Source organism: Apium graveolens, chromosome 7 (genome assembly GCF_009905375.1).
Source record: "Apium graveolens cultivar Ventura chromosome 7, ASM990537v1, whole genome shotgun sequence".
Lineage (NCBI taxonomy): Eukaryota > Viridiplantae > Streptophyta > Magnoliopsida > Apiales > Apiaceae > Apium > Apium graveolens.
In genome coordinates, this window is record NC_133653.1 from 256,949,035 (window position 1) to 256,969,430 (window position 20,396).

At 34.2% G+C, this 20,396-nt stretch overlaps 2 protein-coding genes across 3 annotated transcripts; both read left to right on the forward strand.

Moving 5' to 3' along the window:
* The first annotated feature begins 9,052 nt into the window (after positions 1 to 9,052).
* Positions 9,053 to 11,502, forward strand: LOC141675294 (ethylene-responsive transcription factor ABR1-like). Of its 2 annotated transcripts, XM_074482012.1 has the most exons (3): positions 9,053 to 10,015; positions 10,668 to 11,195; positions 11,286 to 11,502. In XM_074482012.1, the coding sequence occupies exons 1-3, from the start codon at positions 9,646 to 9,648 to the stop codon at positions 11,366 to 11,368; spliced, it is 981 nt and encodes a 326-aa protein (XP_074338113.1). In that variant the 5' UTR covers positions 9,053 to 9,645; the 3' UTR covers positions 11,369 to 11,502. The 2 variants fall into 2 exon arrangements, with proteins under 2 accessions (XP_074338113.1, XP_074338112.1); XM_074482011.1 differs by having other exon boundaries at positions 9,055 to 10,015; positions 10,668 to 11,502.
* Positions 11,503 to 15,680: 4,178 nt separating this feature from the next.
* LOC141674715 (uncharacterized) lies at positions 15,681 to 17,048 on the forward strand. The gene has a single exon (XM_074481417.1). It carries the CDS (start codon positions 15,681 to 15,683, stop codon positions 17,046 to 17,048), a length of 1,368 nt encoding a protein of 455 aa, XP_074337518.1.
* Positions 17,049 to 20,396: the final 3,348 nt, after the last annotated feature.

The window sequence follows — 20,396 nt, forward strand, 5'->3', positions numbered from 1 at the left end:
AGCAAATGCATGACCTTTGCATCCTTGGCAATAGATGAGATATTTTCAGCTGTGTATTCACTTTTCTCCTTTGGTATGGTCTTTGCTGACTGATCTACAACTACAACAGAGAGCTTGGTTGGCTTATGCGGTCCTTGATAAATTATGTCAAGGTATTCTGGATCTGTAGCTTACAGAAACATAGCCATCTTCACTTTCCATATGGGATACTCAGAAGGTCTCAGCATGGGAACCCTGATAGTCTCATATCGACTGTGGGTTTGAGTCTTTGGAGTTTCTTCAGTTTTGGCGGGCTTGGTTGGATTTTCTGCTTCTTCAGACATGATTATTTTGGATCTTTACTGTATGTGTGTTAACAGATAGGCTCTGATACCACTTGTTAGGTCACACAACACTGTAGAAGGGGGTTGAATACAGTGTAGAATACAATCAAATCGATTTAGAACACAAGTAACAGAAAACAGATGTATTTGATATAATAAACTCTGTTACAATGGAACTGTCATCTCTCAGTGATGAACAAATATCACGAGAGCTGTTAGGTTACAATGTATGATCTTCTCGATGATCGTAACACATATAGTGTAAACATATGTTTGTGTTTATATAGACACGCAGTTATAAGATAACTTCTAATTGATATGGAATATAATTATGTCTCCTAAAATATATCAATCAGATATCTTATACAATTCTTCTAGTCCTCTAACTCTTTCCATGCATATCTTCTTTTGTATTAGCCTCGATCTTTTTTCTTGTAAATTAGCTTCCTTCCTTAATTATTAGTCCTCTAGTACTTAAGTTCTGATATCCATCTTCTAATATTATCTTCTGATAATCTAAATCTTGTTATCCTTAAGTCCTGACTTCCAGTAAGTCCTGATTCCATTAAGAACTGATATTTCCTGTTGTTAAGATCTGAAAACTAAACATGAAATATATTAAACATGACATCTCAAATATATCCAACATGTCCACTTTCATGCATAGGAAGTAGAATTTACCCCTTAATAGACTCCAAGCTCACAATTTACGTATCTATGTAACTAAAAATATCAAATTCTTGTCGAATAAAAACCTTTATATGATAATTTTGATTCATGGTTTGGTCCATCTGACGTCGCTCATGTACCCTTTCCTTTTGGCGATATAGTTGTGTTTGAGTGTCTGCAAAACCACGCCGGATGTGACAGCCCTCAAATTCGAGGTTAGGATTGGATGTCACCAAATATTTTTTAAATAGCGTAAACTTGTATATTACTATGAATATACAAATGACCCCTCATTTCTGCATCGATAACAGGTTATTGTTTGAAGTAAGAATCTAAAATATCTAAACTGTATATAATTACTAACTCAAATTTCATTACCTCCTTACCAACTTTCTCATCTTATCTAGTTTGAGATATCTAACTTTCTAAAATTGGGATCTCTCCACTTTGTTGTCTACTATAAGCTATCTACAGTTATGCTCAGGTGCACTGAAAGAATAAGAAAAATAACAAATTAAGAGTGAGTCAAAAATGTCCAGTAAGTATCATAATTTGGTTTCAAGGTATCATTATCAAAAGAAACCCCTGAAAATAATTTTTGAATGATTTTATAAATATCTTTGTTCATTTAAATAATTGAGCGAATAAAATATCGGCCCTTATTAGCCTTCAATCACAGATCATATTTCTTTGAAAAAGAACAATGAACAATTCACTGATTCATCTCCTGAATCAATAATTTGTTCGGTTTTGTATTCATAAAACTTTCAAAGAAAGAATATCGTTAATGGCGATCAACAATAAATTAGACTGGACAATAGAACCAACATATGTACTATACTCCGCTGATCAGTCGAAATACAGTACGGATCTATGCCCATCAGGTCTGTGGAGTATTTGATGATAAACCATTTTGGTTAAAACATTATAATTAAGGGATCGCAAATAACCCAGAGCAATAGGTATTTGCTCAAGAGATCAATAAGTAAATATGAAAGAACAAGAATAAGGAATACTTGCATAATCAAGATTCATTGCAGCGAAATATAAAACATTTAACTATTCTGAATTTAGATTATGGGAGAAATACTTGCCTGATATGTGATAAGAATAAACTCTATTATTGCTTGTTAATCCTGACTCGTATCACCTCGTCCGACTTGTATCTATAAATAAAAGATACTATTTAATCGGTTTGTACAATAACTTGTACAATGATTTACTCGTCAAAACCCTATCGGTTACTCATACGATATTAAATAAACTTACAAAATAATTAAATATGACAATTAGGACTGGACTATGCACATAAATTAGGGGTGAGCAAAAAACCGCACAAACCGTAAAAACCGCTCGCACCGCACCAATCAGCACCGCAAAATGCTGTTTTTAATTTTCGTGGTGCGGTTGCGGTTTGAATTTTTAATAAACTGCGCGGTGCGGTGCGGGTTGTGGTTTTAAATTTCTGAAATGTGGTTCAAACCGCACCGCACCGCTATATTTAATATATATATTAGTTATATTTCATGATTACATTTATTAAGTTTGATTTCATTTAACATACTAGGAGTGCTTGCTTAGTGATCATCTTGTTTCTACAAGATCAATTGTTGCGTGGTAATCATCCTATTTGTGTTTCTTCAAAAATAATGAGACACTTGGTACAAAGCCACCTATTTAATAGTGAACTCATTTAATTGTCGAGCCAAGTTTCTACGTTAAACTTTACAGCGTGAAATTTCTAATCTGTATTATTGAAGAATATTGACGACTTTGTCATATTACTCAGAAATTTAATTAATTTGAGTTCAGTATTTATTTAAAATTTTCGAACTTGTAATGTACAAACCGCAGTGAACCGCACCACACCGCACCGTATTTTTGTGGTGTGGTTTATGTGGTTTTTGAGGGTACGCGGTGCGGTTGCGATTTGAAAATTTTATCAAACCGCATGTGCGGTTTGGTTTGCGGTTTGAGGAAAAAACTGCACCGCCCGTACTGCGCTCACCCCTAACATAAATCACATAGCACATAAGTCATATCGTCACACAGATTCGTAAAATATTTTTAGAATCGAAATCAGATCATTACTCGCATTTTACAAAATATTTGACTCATACAATAATTTTACAAATTAGTTAATCCCTATTTTAAAAATAATTTGGATCTAAAAATAAAAAAAATTGAAAAACCGACTCGTACCCGAAAGAAATTGAAATTTATAACAATTTTTATCGGAAATAACTCATTTTCTTATATTTTAAAAATATTCGTTTCTTTTAAAATAAATAAACAGTTCGATTACTATTTAATTAAAGAGAATAATTATATTATTATTCAAAATAATTGATTATTTAAATTAATTAATTATTAATCCTATTTTTAAATAATTATTTAGGAAAAATCAGAATTTAAAATAATTTTCCCAATTTTTTGAAGTTAATTAAAGGTAAATTGAATTATTATTTAAATAAACTGTTTAATTACTAAAATAATTAATAAATTTAAATAAAAGAATTCTAGATTTTGAAAAATAAATTAAAATTAATCAGATTTATATATTAAATAAACCAATCAATTAATTTAAATAAATTAATCAATTAATTAAATTAATTAATTAATTAATTTAAATAAATAAAGTGATTTTAAAATTTTATTTAAAAAAATAAAATCCATAAACATGTTTTTATGAAAACAGGGTAAGATTTTTGGATTGAAACCGGGTCAGAAGCCGGGTCATGTAGGTCTGAAACGAGTCACCCCTAAACCATGACCTCGCCGAAAATTTGGCAGAATCTGGCAAGCTCTCAACTTTCGGTAAGCCCGATTGCTGCCTCCACACCACTCATTTCGACCAATTCTTGCGCCGTTTTCAATCACTAATCTCACAATAACCAAACTTCGCCTCGATCACACACCATCAACCCAGCCTCGTCATTTCCGGTGAAGAAACGAACGAAAAATCCGACACAAAATTCTGACGAGGCAAAAACTTAACCAAACTCCATTTTAGTCAACAACGATTAACTATGATGACTTCATGAAACTAATAAACACATTTATATTAACAAATAATAACAACTTCAGCCGGAAAATCGAAGAATATAGGTGGCGATGGAATTTTTTGATGAGCTTAAAACCAAAACGAAAATCAGCATACTATACATGAATAGACACGCAAAACAACGATTTACAATTATACATAAGCCAAAACAATCAAAACCATCGAGAATTGAAATACCCAAATTTGACGAAAAACACAAAATCAAAGATTTTCAATATCTTTACCAGTTGTTAAAATTGATGGAAGATTTCGTTATAACACGATTCAGGCTTCAATTTGAGTACTTGAACCCCCGATTCCAACACTCCCAATAGGATCAATTCAGTTTTGATTTAAATGAACACTATGAACCCTAATTTTCAAAGAATTCTGAAATTTTCTGATTTTTATTGATAATTATCTAACTTTACAAATTTATTATTTTGAAAATTATTTATAGTGGCATAAAAATAACCCTAATTTTAATTAAGACCTTAAATATATCTCCTAATAAAAATAATTATCCCATAATTAATAATTTATGAGGAATATTTTTAAAATATTATTTTCAAATAAATACAAAATATATGTCAAAATTTCTCAAAAAATGTGAATAATTTAAATACAAAAATATACAATATTTAAAAGACCCATAGTTTTGAAGAAAAAAAATGTGGGCTTTGGAGTACCCATAGGACCTCAGTAAGATTATTTTTCAAGAAATGAAACATATTTTAAAAAAAACTAGATGTTCCAAAAATCAATATGATAAACTCCATATTACGCAAAATAATGTCAAACACTCCACCCGCTATACTAGCTATTAAAATTAATCTTGGTAGCATAATATTACATATAAACATATCTGTCGCGAAATAAAATAGTCGAAACATAAGCAAAGTCGTACTGAACATATAAAACACACAACAGGTAAAATTTATGACCAACCATAATTCACATGGTAATAAAACATATAATATTTTATTTAACAACATAAAATAGTCATAATTTTCTCGGTTCTTACACTGGAGGGGTTTGAGCCCCGCAGCGATTCCGGTATGAGTTTAAGAACTCACTTTTGGATGATGAAGGTAGAAATATAAGGTAACTTTGTGTGTATGAGTGTTTATTGAAAAGAGTGATTAACCATTAAACCTCTCTTACTTGGACTATATATAGCCCAAGGATAGGGTTTAGGGGTTGGTACTTTTTTAAATCATGGTCGTCCGTTGCTGGGAGCGGAGGACGCCTGACTTGAATGGATGTCTTACACATGTCTAGGTGGCGATTGCTGAGAAATGTTCCAAGGATCTTTTGACACTTTCCCTGATTATTTCTATGATTAATCATTAATAGCTGTCATTATCACATGTTTGGGCTTGTGCCTCATATATTGTGTTTTAGTTGAGCCTTCTGGAATAGGGGACGCGAGGATGCTTGCTTGCGGGATGTACATGAGCTGGACCAATTCGATCCTGGACTGAGTTGGAGTTGGATCTAACCGGTCCTGAACTAAGTAGTCCGGACGTAGGTTGTAATATCCCATAATTTTTAGAATTAGATTATGAATTGAATAATAGAATAAAAAGGATTAAAATTAGACAAGGACTAGGATTTAAAATTGAATTAGACTAATGAGCCTAAAATTTGGATCCAATTCTAATATGTATAACTTGTAGGTTAAGATATAGGGTTTTGTATTGTTATAAATACATCCTATTCGTCTTCCTCATTTGTAATATAAAAATTCGTAGGGCACTTCTCAGCAAAAATCAGCAGTCTTGTAAAATTCGTAGAAAATTCATCGTAAGTCAGAATTCTGGACTTTTCGGAGAGTTCTTTTCGTTATCTTCAACTTTCGTGTTTCGTGTTTTTCAAGATAATGTCGTTTAGAGGGTCAAAAAAGCTATATTCAGATCTGGTCAGGCTTTGGGGTAAGTACTTTTTGACTTGTTTTTATATTCGGAAAAGTTTTGATACTTTGATTTTCGAATTTCGTATAAGATAAAAGAATTATGTTTTGAACTATATAAGAAATAAGATACGAGAATCTTTTGAAACCCAGTCTCTACGTTTTCGAACCCGTTCGTAATTTACGCTATAGTTCCGGAACTAGTCTTAGATACCCTTAGTAGGCGCATGAGTGTGCAACTTTAGATACATATTAAGGGCGCGTAATTATTGAACTTTAGATGCCGGCCACTGGCAAAGTGTGGTATATAAGAATAAGAATAAGAATTAGATGTCGGCTACTGGCAAAGTGTGGCCGTAGATCAAGACTGTGATATTTATAAAAATTATCGTTTCGTTATGTTTTACTCTGTTCTGATTTGTTATAAAAATCTGATATCTTCTGTTTTAAATTCTGAATTTTAAAATATAAAACTTCGGGTTGGATTTATTTTAGAAATTGTTTTTACAAAATTACTATCGTTTTGAGAAAATTTGTTTTATTAAAAACACCCATTATTTTCCGGTTAAATAGTTAGTCAATTTGTACTTGCTGGGTTTTGTAGCTCACCCCTTTTATATTTCATGTTTCGTATAAGATTCGAGTTGGAAATCATTGGAGTTCAAGGATCTTAGTATGGGAGTAGATTGACATTTGGGCTTCCGCTTTTAACTGCGCTTTCGTAATAGTACCTTTGTGATAGAATTTTAGATCACTAAATTGTATTTTGTACTAATTTTGATTTAGAATTAATAGTCCGGAAGTGCGGGCTGTTACATAGGTGCAATGAGCTGGAGCTAACCGGTCTTGAACTGAGAACCTAGGTTGACGTACTGGAGACGGATTTACACGGCCCTGGACTTCTTGATTTAGATTCGGGTTCAGTAACTGTTTTATATCTTATCATTATATATTTTTGAATTTTTATTTTTTTTGTCGGGTATATATCTTTGAATTTGAATATGATTGATACTGGGTTTTATAAATGTCAGGAGGTAAGGGTTGAGACTAGACCTGGCAATTCGGATAATCGGTTCGGTTTCGGATCGGATCAATTTCGGATTATGATATATTTGAAGACCATTCGGATCAGATCGGATGTGATTCGGTTCGGGTGTAATTCGAATTAAAATTGGATAAAATTCGGATTAAGATCGGATAAAATTCTGTTCAGATTAAATTCGGTTCAGATATTTCCGAATCATAACTTATTTATTTTTTCAATTTTTGAGATTTAAAAATATCTTTTTTATATAATTTAGTATTTTTAATATAATATGATATACTTTTACAAAAGAATATGATTAAATAAGTATGTTATCATAAACATAAAAAATTTTAAAGTATAAATTTTACTTATTTCGGGTCATATTTGGTTCAGGTAATATATTATTCGATTTTTATCGGTTCCAAATTATAGTCGGAACTTATATTTCAATTCATTTTCAGTTAAATTTTCCGTTCGGGTATTTTTCGGATCGGTTTAAATTGATTTTCGGATAACTATTGGATTGTATGATTCGGTTCTCGGATCGGATCTCGATTTCATGAATTTCGATTCGTTTTTTCGTATCCAGATCTATTTTGTCAGGTCTAGTTGAGACTCCACAATCATATATAAAAATGTTACATTTGGTGATTATAAAAATATGTTTTACGGGTTCTGGCGTCTTACTTTGAACTTCATGCATAATTCACTAGTATATTTCTAAAAATGTAAATATTTAAGTGAAAATAACATTCATTTTGCCTTAAAAATTTTACAAAATCAAATAATTGACATATGTAGGACTATATTGTAAAATAATTTACTTTAGTTTCGAATTCGCAAAGAGTACAATTTTACAAACAATTAAAAGTTTAGAACTAGAAACCGACGACAAAGGTTGATGATGCAAGGAAACGTAATAATTTATATTGGGTTCGAAATATTGTCTTCTAAATGTGACAAACTATCTTTTTAGACATTGATAATAATCTTATATACATTCATGTCCCAAGTCTAGAAGGGTCAAGTAAACACAAAGAGAAGTAGATGACCATCTCAAGTAGTAGTACATAATGTTGACAAGGACAATTCCAGTACTTCTAAGTTGCAACTTCTTGGAACCTTGGCCATGAATGCATACAAAATACATACACTACTTTTAATAAGCACTTCATCAACATCATCCTTCCAATGCAAATCTAACATTAGTTTGACTTTGACTTTTGAATAACCCCGGCCTAAAAGAGTCTCACAACTAGTCATTATCCTCAAGGTCCCCTCAAGATGTACGTGCACAGCCAGTCGCTATATATGGTTGAGTATGTTATAACGTATTTTCTACCAGGTACCTATAGCCACACAGTAAATACGGAAATTTATAATTTTTGATTATTTTGGTTGGTGATTTTTTTGTATGAAGGGGGTCCCATATTATTAAATAGATGAATCAACTAAAATGACTTAAACTTATAAATTTACGCTTATTATGTGTTAATGTACACATCTTAGAAAATTAGCATTATCAAATTCAAGCCCATTTTTGTACTTCTGCTGCATTACTTTTAGCCCAAATAAAAGAAAGAGAAAATTTAATTTCTAACTATAAGCCGGAGTAAAGAAAATATACATTCAAATCTTAAGAAAATTGAATAGTTATTTAACATTCAAAAACATTTTAAACATAGGAATTAAGTTAAGAACATACAAATTCAGTAAATCATTTATACTCCATTTAGCTTTTTCTAAACAATACTATTCATAGCCAGTGTTCTAATTTTAAAATACTAAAAATAAAGAATCGAAACTAGTAATTGTATAATTAGAATATTAATCAGACATAAAATAATATTTTATATTCAATTTATTAAACTTAATAAAAAAATACAATAATTAATCAAAACTTAAAAATTGGATTTTGAAAACACATTAAAATAATTAATCAGGTGACCAAGAACGATGTGCATAAGCATAACAAGGCCAAAAATGATATTAATAAGTGATGTCGGTACGCACGTGTACATGCATATATAAACTTAAAATAAACAAACTCAATTCAAACATAATCTCTAAAATTCGTTCATTCTCTTGTCGGTCTCTATCGTACGGTTTGGACATTCCTCTCTCTCTCTCCTCTTTGATTCATCTCCCTTCTCTCTATTCAGTCTTCATTCAAAAAAATGGTGTGTGAACATCATGTATAATACTTATTACACACATATTTTATGAAGATAACAAGGTCAACTTGTTGTCATCCCCATCCATTTTGATAGTAATCTCACAAGACAATATCAAATCTAATAGTTGTTTCTTTATATATTATATTATTCCTAGATTTACTTTAATTTATTTCTCATTTTGCAATTTTTATGAACCCATGAACAAAAGGTGGTTCAATTAACATCTAACATCACTGTTTCCTTGACGGCTCCGTTCTTTTTCATACCTTTTTAGATTCTCAAGCTCCCTATATAGTTTCTTATTTTTCAAGATTTTTAGAAGGGTCTTAATATTTCCGATTTTTATTACTAGAGTCGGTCTTAGTTTGTCAGTTGCTTCATTTATTTTGTGCACGGTAATAAAAAAGGTGGCGAGTTCAGGACAACAATCCGGTGATCAAGGCGGCGGAGAAACCCCACCACAACCACCTCAGACAACGGCGGCTGAGGGGCCTATGTACGCGTATAATCAGGCTAGAGAGATGTCGGAGATGGTGACTGCGTTGACACATGTTGTTTCGGGCCAGAGTCGAAATTTTAGTGAGCCGTGTTATTTTACTACACCTCATGATCAGTTTAGCGGGAGCATGGTGCGGTTTGGTGGCGGTGGTAGCAGTGGCGGTAACTGGATTTATAGAAGTGACTCGCCCTCATCGTCTGCTTATTCGTCTTCGAGCTCGGGTTCGTTGACAGGCCAAAAAAGAGGACGTGAAGAAGATACAAGTGTCATGCAGTCTTTACAACAGCCACAATTTCATTTAGCTAATTATAGAGGCGGTTTTGGAGATAGTAGAAGTGCAGAGTCCTCTGTTCCTGCACTACCTGGTAAGTTTTACTTTGATTACAAGTTTTTTTCTTCAAGTTTCTTTTCAATCCCTCATTTTCTCGAATATTTTGAAGTAAATTGGATCATTCCCTCGAAAATATTATCTGATTTCACCTAAATCAAAATCCTGGTTCCAACCTTGCCTCGAGCATGTTTCAGAAACGAATATACTCCGTTTTCTTGGGTTTTTTAAGCCCGGCCTGATAAAGTCCAGGTTTTTTAAGGCACTTTCAAAACCCGACCCGATAAACCTTGTGTGCATCTTATTACCATAGATTGAGAGTTCCCAATAAAGATTTTTACTTCAAATCCAGTAATCGGTGTTTCATGGTTAATTTTTTTTCATATTGAGATGAACCGAAACTCTAGAAAACACCAATAGTTTGTACTTTGTACCTGTACAGATACATTATTAGGACACTGACAGATATATACGATGTCGCTACCACATCAGAAGATATTATTGTTACAGCAAATAGTTTTATAATTATGGATAGACTTCAATAATGTTGAAAACATTGTGTTTTTTTAAGGATAGACATGCCGTGCAGATGCACAACACATATAATGTACTTTAGTTTATTTCTATTACAATTGCTTTTTGCTATATACTAATATTGATTTAAGTAAATGTGTTGTTCCCCTGTGCAGTAGCAGAGGAGGCTCCTAGTATTGCCGCTACAACCACTACCACTGTTGCCACCACACAATCACCTCGAGAAGCCGGACAACCAAGAAAATACAGGGGAGTGAGGCAGAGACCATGGGGAAAATGGGCAGCAGAAATTCGAGATCCGCACAAAGCTGCAAGAGTTTGGTTAGGTACATTTCAGACAGCTGAAGCAGCAGCTAGAGCATATGATGAAGCTGCACTTAGATTTCGAGGTAGCAGAGCCAAACTCAATTTCCCTGAAGAAGTTGGACCATCTCAACTTCCTCCACCGGTTTCCGCTCCTCAAGCAACTCCTTTCTCAGTAACCTCACCACCCCAGCCACCTCAACTTTATCAAACACAACAATTTCAGGGCCAAGATAGTGCTGCCAGTGACTACTGGAGATACTCACAGTTGTTGCAAAATAGTGGGGATTTTCACATGCAACATCAACCATACTTGTTAGACCAAATGTTACCAGCCTCAATGCCCTCTACAATTGCTTCATTACATACACATTCACTTGGTTCATCTTCTTCTTCTTCTACATTAGTACCTTCATTGCCTTACTATCAACAATTTTCTGATCAACAAAATATTTTTATGTTACCACCAGGAAGCCGATATCAAGATGGTTCTTCTGATTTTCATCAACCACCCTGGACCGGTCCGGCCAACTTCCCTCCCTCTTCTAGTTAATTCGTTGTTGTATAACCAAAAAAAATCTCTAACATATTCACTGGAATCGGAAATTCTTTATTTCGTGTACTTTCATATAATGTACAGTGTTTTGTGTGTTTAACTGAAATATGTCCCATCAAGAATTTGTTTCATTTCTTGTACTATTATCCACAAATATTTTCATATGTAAATTAACCGGAGCCCGCATATGTACGTACGTACTCGTTTTCTATGCTACAATTTTGTTTGTTGACTATGTTATCTAAGAGCTTGTTTTTCGTTTTGCTTATACGGTTAAAACTCTTCTTTAAAATAATAGTGAACCGATAAAAAAATATCATTTTATTTAGTTTATTATTTTATCGGAAGTAAAATATACTGTGTTTATTATATTTCAAAAAAATATGTTTTTTTAACAAAATTATTACTTTATCGAGATTTAACTATATTATTAATTATTACTATTAGTTTACTACTTTTGACTCGCAAGTTGTGCAAAAAATAGCTTTTCCTAAACAAGGTTTACATTGACATCCAGTAATAATAGATAAATTAATAAGCCAATTAATATTTTCAATACAGCTCTTTGATCCGGGTTTAATAGTGATAATATATATTTAATTTTAATAATTTAATAATCTCGATAAATTAATAAATTTTATCGATCCAACATCATTAATTTATAGAGACTTTACTGTACTTGTGAATTATAGGAGTATCTTTTGTATTAATAAAAGTAAAAATCTCGCTCACACTATCTGGTTTTTAAGATTTAAAGTGGATGAAAAGTTTAAAAAAATGGCTCATAGAATTATATAGGTATTACCGGACAACCACTTGCTTTGATTTTATTTTTTTTAAATATCTTCATGAATTATAAGGAAGAGGAATAAATAATTGAAACTTGAAAGGACAAAGTAGCACTTGGATTTAGGTTTATCTCGCATTTGGCAAATGCAATTTGCCCAGAACATACCAAAATCAATGGGCAGAAGAAGAGGGACTAGAAAAACAAGGGCATGCACAGCTTGTTTTTCAAGCCAAGTTTTACAACTTTTTATCATTCTATTGTTCCTTAAATCAATTATAAAATAATGTGAAAATTTCCAAATAAAATTGTTTTGCCATTAGAAGGTGGGTGTACTTTTCAGGTGGACCATTTATAATATGGAGACGAATTTAATTGCAGTGAAATGTTTTTTTTGAAGGCAACTGTAGTGAAATGTTGTAAGTTTCAATAATATCATGTTCTTAAATTTGAAAATTTTATAATTTAGTAGTAAGCCTATATAGGTAATATAAAATTTATTTTTCAATTAATCATCGCATTTACCTTTCTATTGGTCCCCATATGAAAGGAAGGTTTTGCAAAAAATATTAAAATTGTATTAATTTTCACTTGTTTTTTAGAAAAAAAACTCAAGAAAGAGAATGTAAAAACAATTCATTTTAAACAGTAAAACTTAGGTAATTGCTAGAATATTTTTTTAAGATTGATACAATGTTTTATTATTTTATCAATTTCATTTCCCGAGACAATCTTTGCTTGTTAAACAGGACACGTGTATTGTATTTATTTTTTATCTTCTAACCAATTTTCTCGTACAAGACACGCGTTATCAAATAGGACACACACGTGGTTACTATTTTACATTCTTATCAATTCAGGACACATATGTGGATAGCTTCACATATAATTTCACATATCAGCGTATTGAATATTTTTTAGGAAAAAATATATTGAATATCAGTTTCAAACCGGCAAAGCTCCATTTTACTTGTGGTAAATCCTGTTTCATTTTAGTTTTTTATTTGTAAGTTTTTTATTTCTCTTTATTTTTTTTCTCTCAATTCATTCATTTTATAAATTTTACATCATTCTTTCTCAGAAAGTAAACTTGGTTCCATGACTAGATCAAAAACTGAAAAGGTTATATTACATCCTAAACTAATGGTCACAGTTGCTTAAGTTGGGTACTTGTCTTAAACTTGCAAAACATTAGATTAGTTTGGCCACTGTTTTCGTTTGATTTTGTGTTAATCAAACTGAAATCAACCAAATTGAAATCAACCAAACTGATCAATTAATCAATCAATAAAACTAAAGATGAATGCTACATTAATACGATATTGACCATGCATACTACTCACTTTTAAAGTTGTGGTTAATTACTCTAAATCGATAACAAACAGACTTTGCTACCTAAGAGAAAATATATGAAAGCTAAAAGTGGTAATTTGGTAAAATTTGGATTTGGATTCGATTAAAGACTTGTAATGGAAATGAATGAATTTTAAAGAGTTTGGTTTCCTAAGCATCAACATGATAACAAGTTTTGGAATTAGGTAGCATAGATCCTAGATAAGTCTTACAACAAGTAATTTTAATCAGATTGAATGACATTCAAGCATTTGCTTGCTTGTTATGAAACTTTTTTTTTTTAATTTTAAGTGAAAATTTGGTGGATATTTAAATTACAAAATAGTATAAGCAACTGATTGTATACTATTTTCTTCTCCTCATGACTTGAGTTTTTCTTAGAATAAACAAAGTTTTAGGTGGTAGAGAAAATGTCAATTCATTTTTCTTAAAATTCCATTCCATTTACAAAGTAGCTCCCTAGTTAAAACACTGTCCATCCATTCTCAAAATCTGGATCTTCATATTTTTCTATCCTAAACTCCATCAATTCCTAAAATTTTGGTCTTTGTCTTTTAGTGTTGCAAAAGTGCTTCTATTGTGGATCACGTAGATAGATTTTCTCCCCCTGAAATGTCCTGAGCACGAAGTATCAGTTCATCACCTTTTTGTTGCCAGCATTTCATGGCGTTTATTAGTTTGAGTTGTTCCAGACTTCCAGGTATGGAAGAGACCATGGGGAAAATGGGCAGAGAGCATCAACAAGTTTGTCAGGGTCATCAAGTTCCCCTGTTATATGTACACAAACATTTAAATGTTTAGCAAGAAAAAGAACTTTTGTGATCCTGAAAAGTTTGACATGAAGTAATATGTTAAGGTGTTTGAACTCCGAACAATCGTGTAAACCATCTAGGATATTTAGAGATCAAAGACCGAATTGTCGGGATTCGAACCCAGTACAATAGAATCTAATGAAATGAGTGTTCAATGAGTAACAGCAGACTCCAAAAATAAGCACATGATTTTACAAGTATATTTAGGTATTTTACTAGAATAAAAAAATTAAGAAAGTTGAGAAAATGTCATTAGTAAATTTTCTTAAAATCGCATTCCATCTTTAAAGTACATCTCAAGTTAAAAATTAATGTCCATCCATTCTCAAAGTCTTGGTCTTCGTCTTTTTCTATCATAAATATCTATCAGTTCTCAAAGTTTTCGTCTTGTCCTAAAAGTGCTTCTATTGTAGACCGCATATTATTAGTAGTTTGATTGAAAATTTTGTTGCATTTAAAGACGGGTTAAAGAAACCATAAACCACTATACAAAACTGTGGCGCGTAGACCAGGAGATCACTGAGAAGCTACAAAAACTCAAGGAAGATAATCTTGTTCACTGAAGACCTTGAGAAGTCTGTTATTTGTCGGGTTAAATAGTCTAATAACATGAGTTTTAGAAGGGGCATATCTGGTTCTAAATAAGTTACTGAGTATCGCTGCATTTCAATTAACTAATTCCCCTGGATTCAAATTCCTCGAGGATCTGCAGCTTGGAGGGATGAATGTTAGATCTGCAGCCTTGGCCATGTATGTTCCTAATATGGTCCAGCATATGGTCCCCTCTCCTAGCTGTTATACTTTGTCCTTATTCAATGCTTTGTCCTTATGCAATGCTATTTCCATTTTCTAGACTGATTATCTGTAATAATTAGGAGGGTATTTCTGACTTTATACCTGTAGAATCTTTTCTGTATTGGCTCAGGACTATTGTTGGATATATAAGGTGGGATAATGAGAATGATCACAGCTTTTTCAGATCTAATTAAAATGAGTCATTGAACCAAGTGTGTCTCTATCATTCTGTGCTCTTTCTTCTTCATTTAGCATTGTTTTGAAAAGGTATTATGGTATCAGAGCGGCTGATGAAGTGTGTGTTGTAAAGAGTGAATAAATAGAGTGTGTTTGTCTGGTTCTTTGTGTGTGTCTCATTTCTGAAAGCTCATAATCTTCTGTTTGTCCCTGTGTTGCTGTGTTGCAGTGTTCTTGAAAGAGCTGTACTGTAATGGCTTCTGGGAGTAAGTTCTCGTTTAGTGATATGCAGAATCCATTATTTCTGCACCCGTCTGATAGTCCGATGTCGATTAGTGTCACCAAACTTCAAGGAGCTGAAGACTATCGCTCGTGAAAGCGTTCTATGGAGATTCAGTTGTCCTCCAAAAGAAAGCTTGGTTTTGTGAATGGGACTGAAGTCAGAAGCACCACTGAGTCACCTGAAGCTGTGCAGTGGGACACATGTAATAGTATGGTAATTTCTTGGATCCATAATAATGTTTGTGACTCTATTAAACAATCTATACTCTTTATTACTTCTGCATCTGAGGTATGGAAGCAATTAGAGAAACGTTTTCAACTGACTCATGGATCTAGAAAATATAAAATAAGTAAAGAAGTGTATGGCATGAAACAAAATGGTGCTACTGTTAATGAGTATTTTACGTCTTTGAGTAGTTTGTGGGAGGAATTAGACTCTATGAATTTGTTGCCTACTGTTACGACTACTAGTGATGACATATCTAGACTGTTGAAAGCCTTACATACTCAAAAGGAAGAAGGTAAATTGTTTCAGTTTCTCAATGGGTTGGACGATGTGTACAGCCCCCAACGTAGTCAATTACTAATGATAACACCTCTTCCTAGTGTTGAGATGGCCTGTGCTGCCATTCAACAGGAGGAGTCTCAACGAGAGGTTTTGAAGTCAACCTTCTCTTTTGAAAACAACATGTCAGCTATGTTCACAAAGAGCTCTACTGATAGGCCTATGCAGTGCACAATCTGTGGAGGAAGAAGCCATTCCAATGATAAGTGCTGGAATGTTGTCGGATATCCAAAGTGGCACTATAAATACAAACCTGGTCCTTCTGCTAAGCCTCCTGCCAAACCTGGGATGCATACGACTTCCAAATGGACCAATCCTCGTTCCTCTGTGCCACAGAAAGGCCCGTCTGCAGCAAATGTTTCTGTTGGTTTTACAGAACCTGAGTCTTCTCAGCAGACCATCACCTTCTCTCCACAACAACTTCAACAACTCCTTCATCTCCTTCCTGCTCAGCAATATGGTGAAGACTCCTTGACAGAGAGCCCTTTTTCAGGAATGATTACATGTAACAATGTTCAAACAAAATCTGGAAGTTGGATTGTTGATACGGGGGCAACGGATCATATGACTGCAAATTTTAAGCTGCTACATAATGTGAAGGTAGCCGTGGAAAATATGACAGTGAACCTTCCTACAGGTGCCACAACAAAAGTCACTCACCTTGGAGATGTGAAGTTGGAAAATGGCTTGAAGTTACTAAATGTGTTGTATGTGCCAGTATTCTCTCACAATTTATTGTCTATACATAAATTGTCTAGAGACAATGGATGCTATGCAGTCTTCTCACCTACAGAATGCACTATTGTGGATAGTCAAACTCATGAAGTAAAGGGTAAAGGAGTGGTGTCTAAAGGACTTTATCATCTGTCAACATCTGCAACAGTGCCTACAGCTAGAGGTCAATAATCTTTTGCTGTCATAAAGTCATCTCCTACAGATGAATACAATCTTTGGCATAACAGGCTAGGCCATGCTCCTGTGTCCAAATTAAAGTTTATTGATTGTGTAAAACACTGTGTTCATGTCTCGGATAGAGTGTGTGTAACTTGTCCAATGGCAAAGTTCACAAAGTTACTATTTCCTATTAGTGAATCACATGCAACACAGCCCTTTGAACTTATTCATACTGATATATGGGGTCCGTATAGAGTGTGCACGAGAAACAAATTCAAGTTTTTCCTGACAATCGTTGACGATCACTCCAGAATGACTTGGATTTACTTGCTTCAACACAAATCTGAGTATTTGCACTCCATGAAGCTGTTTCAATCATTTGCTCAAAAACAATTTGGAGGTGTCATTCGAATTGTGAGATCAGACAATGCTAAAGAATTTGATGATGTTGCCTGCAGAAAATTTTTTCAGGAGCAAGGCATTGTTCATCAGGCGTCTTGCGTATATAGGCCTCAACAAAATGCTCGCGTGGAGCGCAAACATCGACACATTCTTGAAGTAGCTCGTGCACTTATGTTCCAGTCAGGGCTCAAATTATCTTATTGGGGAGAAGCAGTGCTCACTGCAGCCTATATAATAAACAGGTTACCCACTTCAGTTCTTGCTAATAAATGTCCCTATGAATTGTTATATAATGAGCCTGTTAACTATACTTTGTTAAAGTGCTTTGGATGTTTGGCTTTCTCTGTGAATCCCATGCATACTCCTGATAAATTTTCACCCAAAGGAGTTCCCTGTGTCTTTGTTGGATACCCACCAACCCAAAAGGGATACCGTCTGCTGGATTTGAAAACTATGCAAATGTTTGTGTCTCGAGATGTGGTTTTTAATGAAAATGTTTATCCCCTGAATGTGACAACACCTACACCATACATGTTACCTTTGCCAACTGACATGCCTCAAAATACCTACCTTGATTGTGACTGGAGTGATGATCTGTTGTCTGAAAATAATCACAATGATACAATAAATGAGTCAACACCTGTGCATTCATCACAATCACCTTTAACTGAGAGCGAAACACATGCACCTGAGTCTGATATTGCAGACTCATCAAATCCACCAGTTCAGCCTAGACGATCCAATAGACTGCACAAAAACCCAGTTTGGATGGAATCCTATGTCACTAAACCATTCCCAAACCCTTCAGCCAATCTTGTGACCATCACTGAGCAATCTGTCTCCCCTCATTTCAACTGTTTCCTTGCATCTTTAACCACACATCAAGACCCTGTTAGTTTTAAATATGCTGTGCAAAACAAAAATTGGGTAGATGCCATGAATCTTGAGCTGACAGCTTTGGAAACTAATGAAACATGGGATATAACATCATTGCCTCCTGGAAAAAAGACAATTGGATGTAAGTGGCTTTACAAGACAAAATTCACTCCAGAAGGCACTATTGACCGTTACAAAGCACGATTGGTCATTTTAGGTTGTCGCCAAACGTATGGGGTTGATTATGAGCATACCTTCGCTCCGGTTGCCAAGATGACAACAGTTCGTGCACTGCTTGTTGTTGCAGCTTTACAAAATTGGCATGTTCTTCAAATGGATATTACAAACGCTTTCTTGCATGGGGAACTGTATGAAACAGTTTATATGAAATTTCCTAAAGGCTACTGTGGACTTGGGAGTCGAATTATACTCAACCAGAGGGAGGTTTCTGCAGAGCAAACGGGTATGGTGTGTAAGTTAAAGAAGTCCCTATACGGGCTACGTCAAGCACCTAGGAACTGGTTTGAGAAGCTGTCATCTACTCTTGTGAAACTTAATTTTGTTCAGTCCTTGTCTGATTATAGTCTGTTTACTCTCACCAAGTCCTCTACAGTAACTCTTGTGCTAGTGTATGTTGATGATTTGCTGCTAGCTGGAAACAACATTGAAGAAATCAATCAGCTGAAACTTATGCTCTCTAATGTGTTCAACATGAAAGACTTGGGCAATGTGCACTACTTCTTGGGATTGGAAATAAGCAGATCTTCATCTGGTTTCTTTGTCTCGCAGAAAAAGTATGCTCTTGATTTAATTGAAGAATTTGATCTGCATGCAGTGGCTCCTCTGAAACTCCCAATGGATATACATCTGCGTCTCAAAGTGGACACAGGCACCTTTCTCACAGACCCTCATCCTTACCAACGTCTAATGGGCAAGCTAATATACCTCACAATCTCTCGCCCTGATATATGCTTCTCGGTTCATATCTTAACTCAATTCATGCAGCATCCAACTGATGCTCACATGGAGGCTGCCATCAAACTTCTACGATATATCAAATTAAACCCAGGCCAAGGCATCCTTCTTGCCTCTACTTCTGCTGCCACACTGCAAGGGTATTGTGATAGTGACTGGGCAACATGTCCAATCTCACGAAGATCAACCAGTGGTTACTGTGTACTTCTTGGTCAATCTCCTATCTCCTGGAAAACGAAAAAATAACCTGTAGTAGCTCGATCAACTGCAGAAGCAGAATATCGAGCAATGGCGGTTGCCACGTGTGAGATTACTTGGCTGTCTTCTCTCCTTAAGGACATGGGCCTGCAGAATTTACCACCAACTGTTCTTTACTGTGATAATCAAGCAGCAATCGCCATGGCAGCAAACCCAGTCTTACATGAACGAACCAAACATGTCGAAGTTGACTGCCACTTTATTCGAGACAAAGTGAATGCTGGTACCATTGTTCCAAAGCACATACCCACGCACTCTCAACTTGCTGATGTCTTCACCAAAGCCCTGTCTACTAAGCCGCACTATCATCTTATTAGCAAGCTTGGGATTGCAGCTGAGCTCCCCTCCCCGCTTGAGGGGGAGTAATATGGTCCAGCATATGGTCCCCTCTCCTAGCTGTTATACTTTGTCCTTATTCAATGCTTTGTCCTTATGCAATGCTATTTCCATTTTCTAGACTGATTATCTGTAATAATTAGGAGGGTATTTCTGACTTTATACCTGTAGAATCTTTTCTGTTATTGGCTCAGGACTATTGTTGGATATATAAGGTGGGATAATGAGAATGATCACATCTTTTTCAGATCTAATTAAAATGAGTCATTGAACCAAGTGTGTCTCTATCATTCTGTGCTCTTTCTTCTTCATTTAGCATTGTTTTGAAAAGGTATTAGTTCCAAGATAGTTGCTCCGACTATCAGTATCATTCTTCGTCTTTACTATAACGTAATCTTATTTCTTGAATGTATCGCTCCAGCTTAAGTTGGAATATTTGAATTCAACATTAGCATTTTTTCTTGTATATATGCCCGAGCAATAGTTGTCAGGTGGAGTGTTCATGTTAAAACA

Bases quoted from the DNA above. Each gene is read 5' to 3' on its own strand.
- LOC141675294 (XM_074482011.1), top strand. From the start codon at position 9,646: ATGTACGCGTATAATCAGGCTAGAGAGATGTCGGAGATGGTGACTGCG. The intron at 10,016-10,667 runs GTAAGTTTTACT...TCCCCTGTGCAG, and splicing joins CTCTGTTCCTGCACTACCTG to TAGCAGAGGAGGCTCCTAGT.
- LOC141674715 (XM_074481417.1), top strand. From the start codon at position 15,681: ATGGAGATTCAGTTGTCCTCCAAAAGAAAGCTTGGTTTTGTGAATGGG.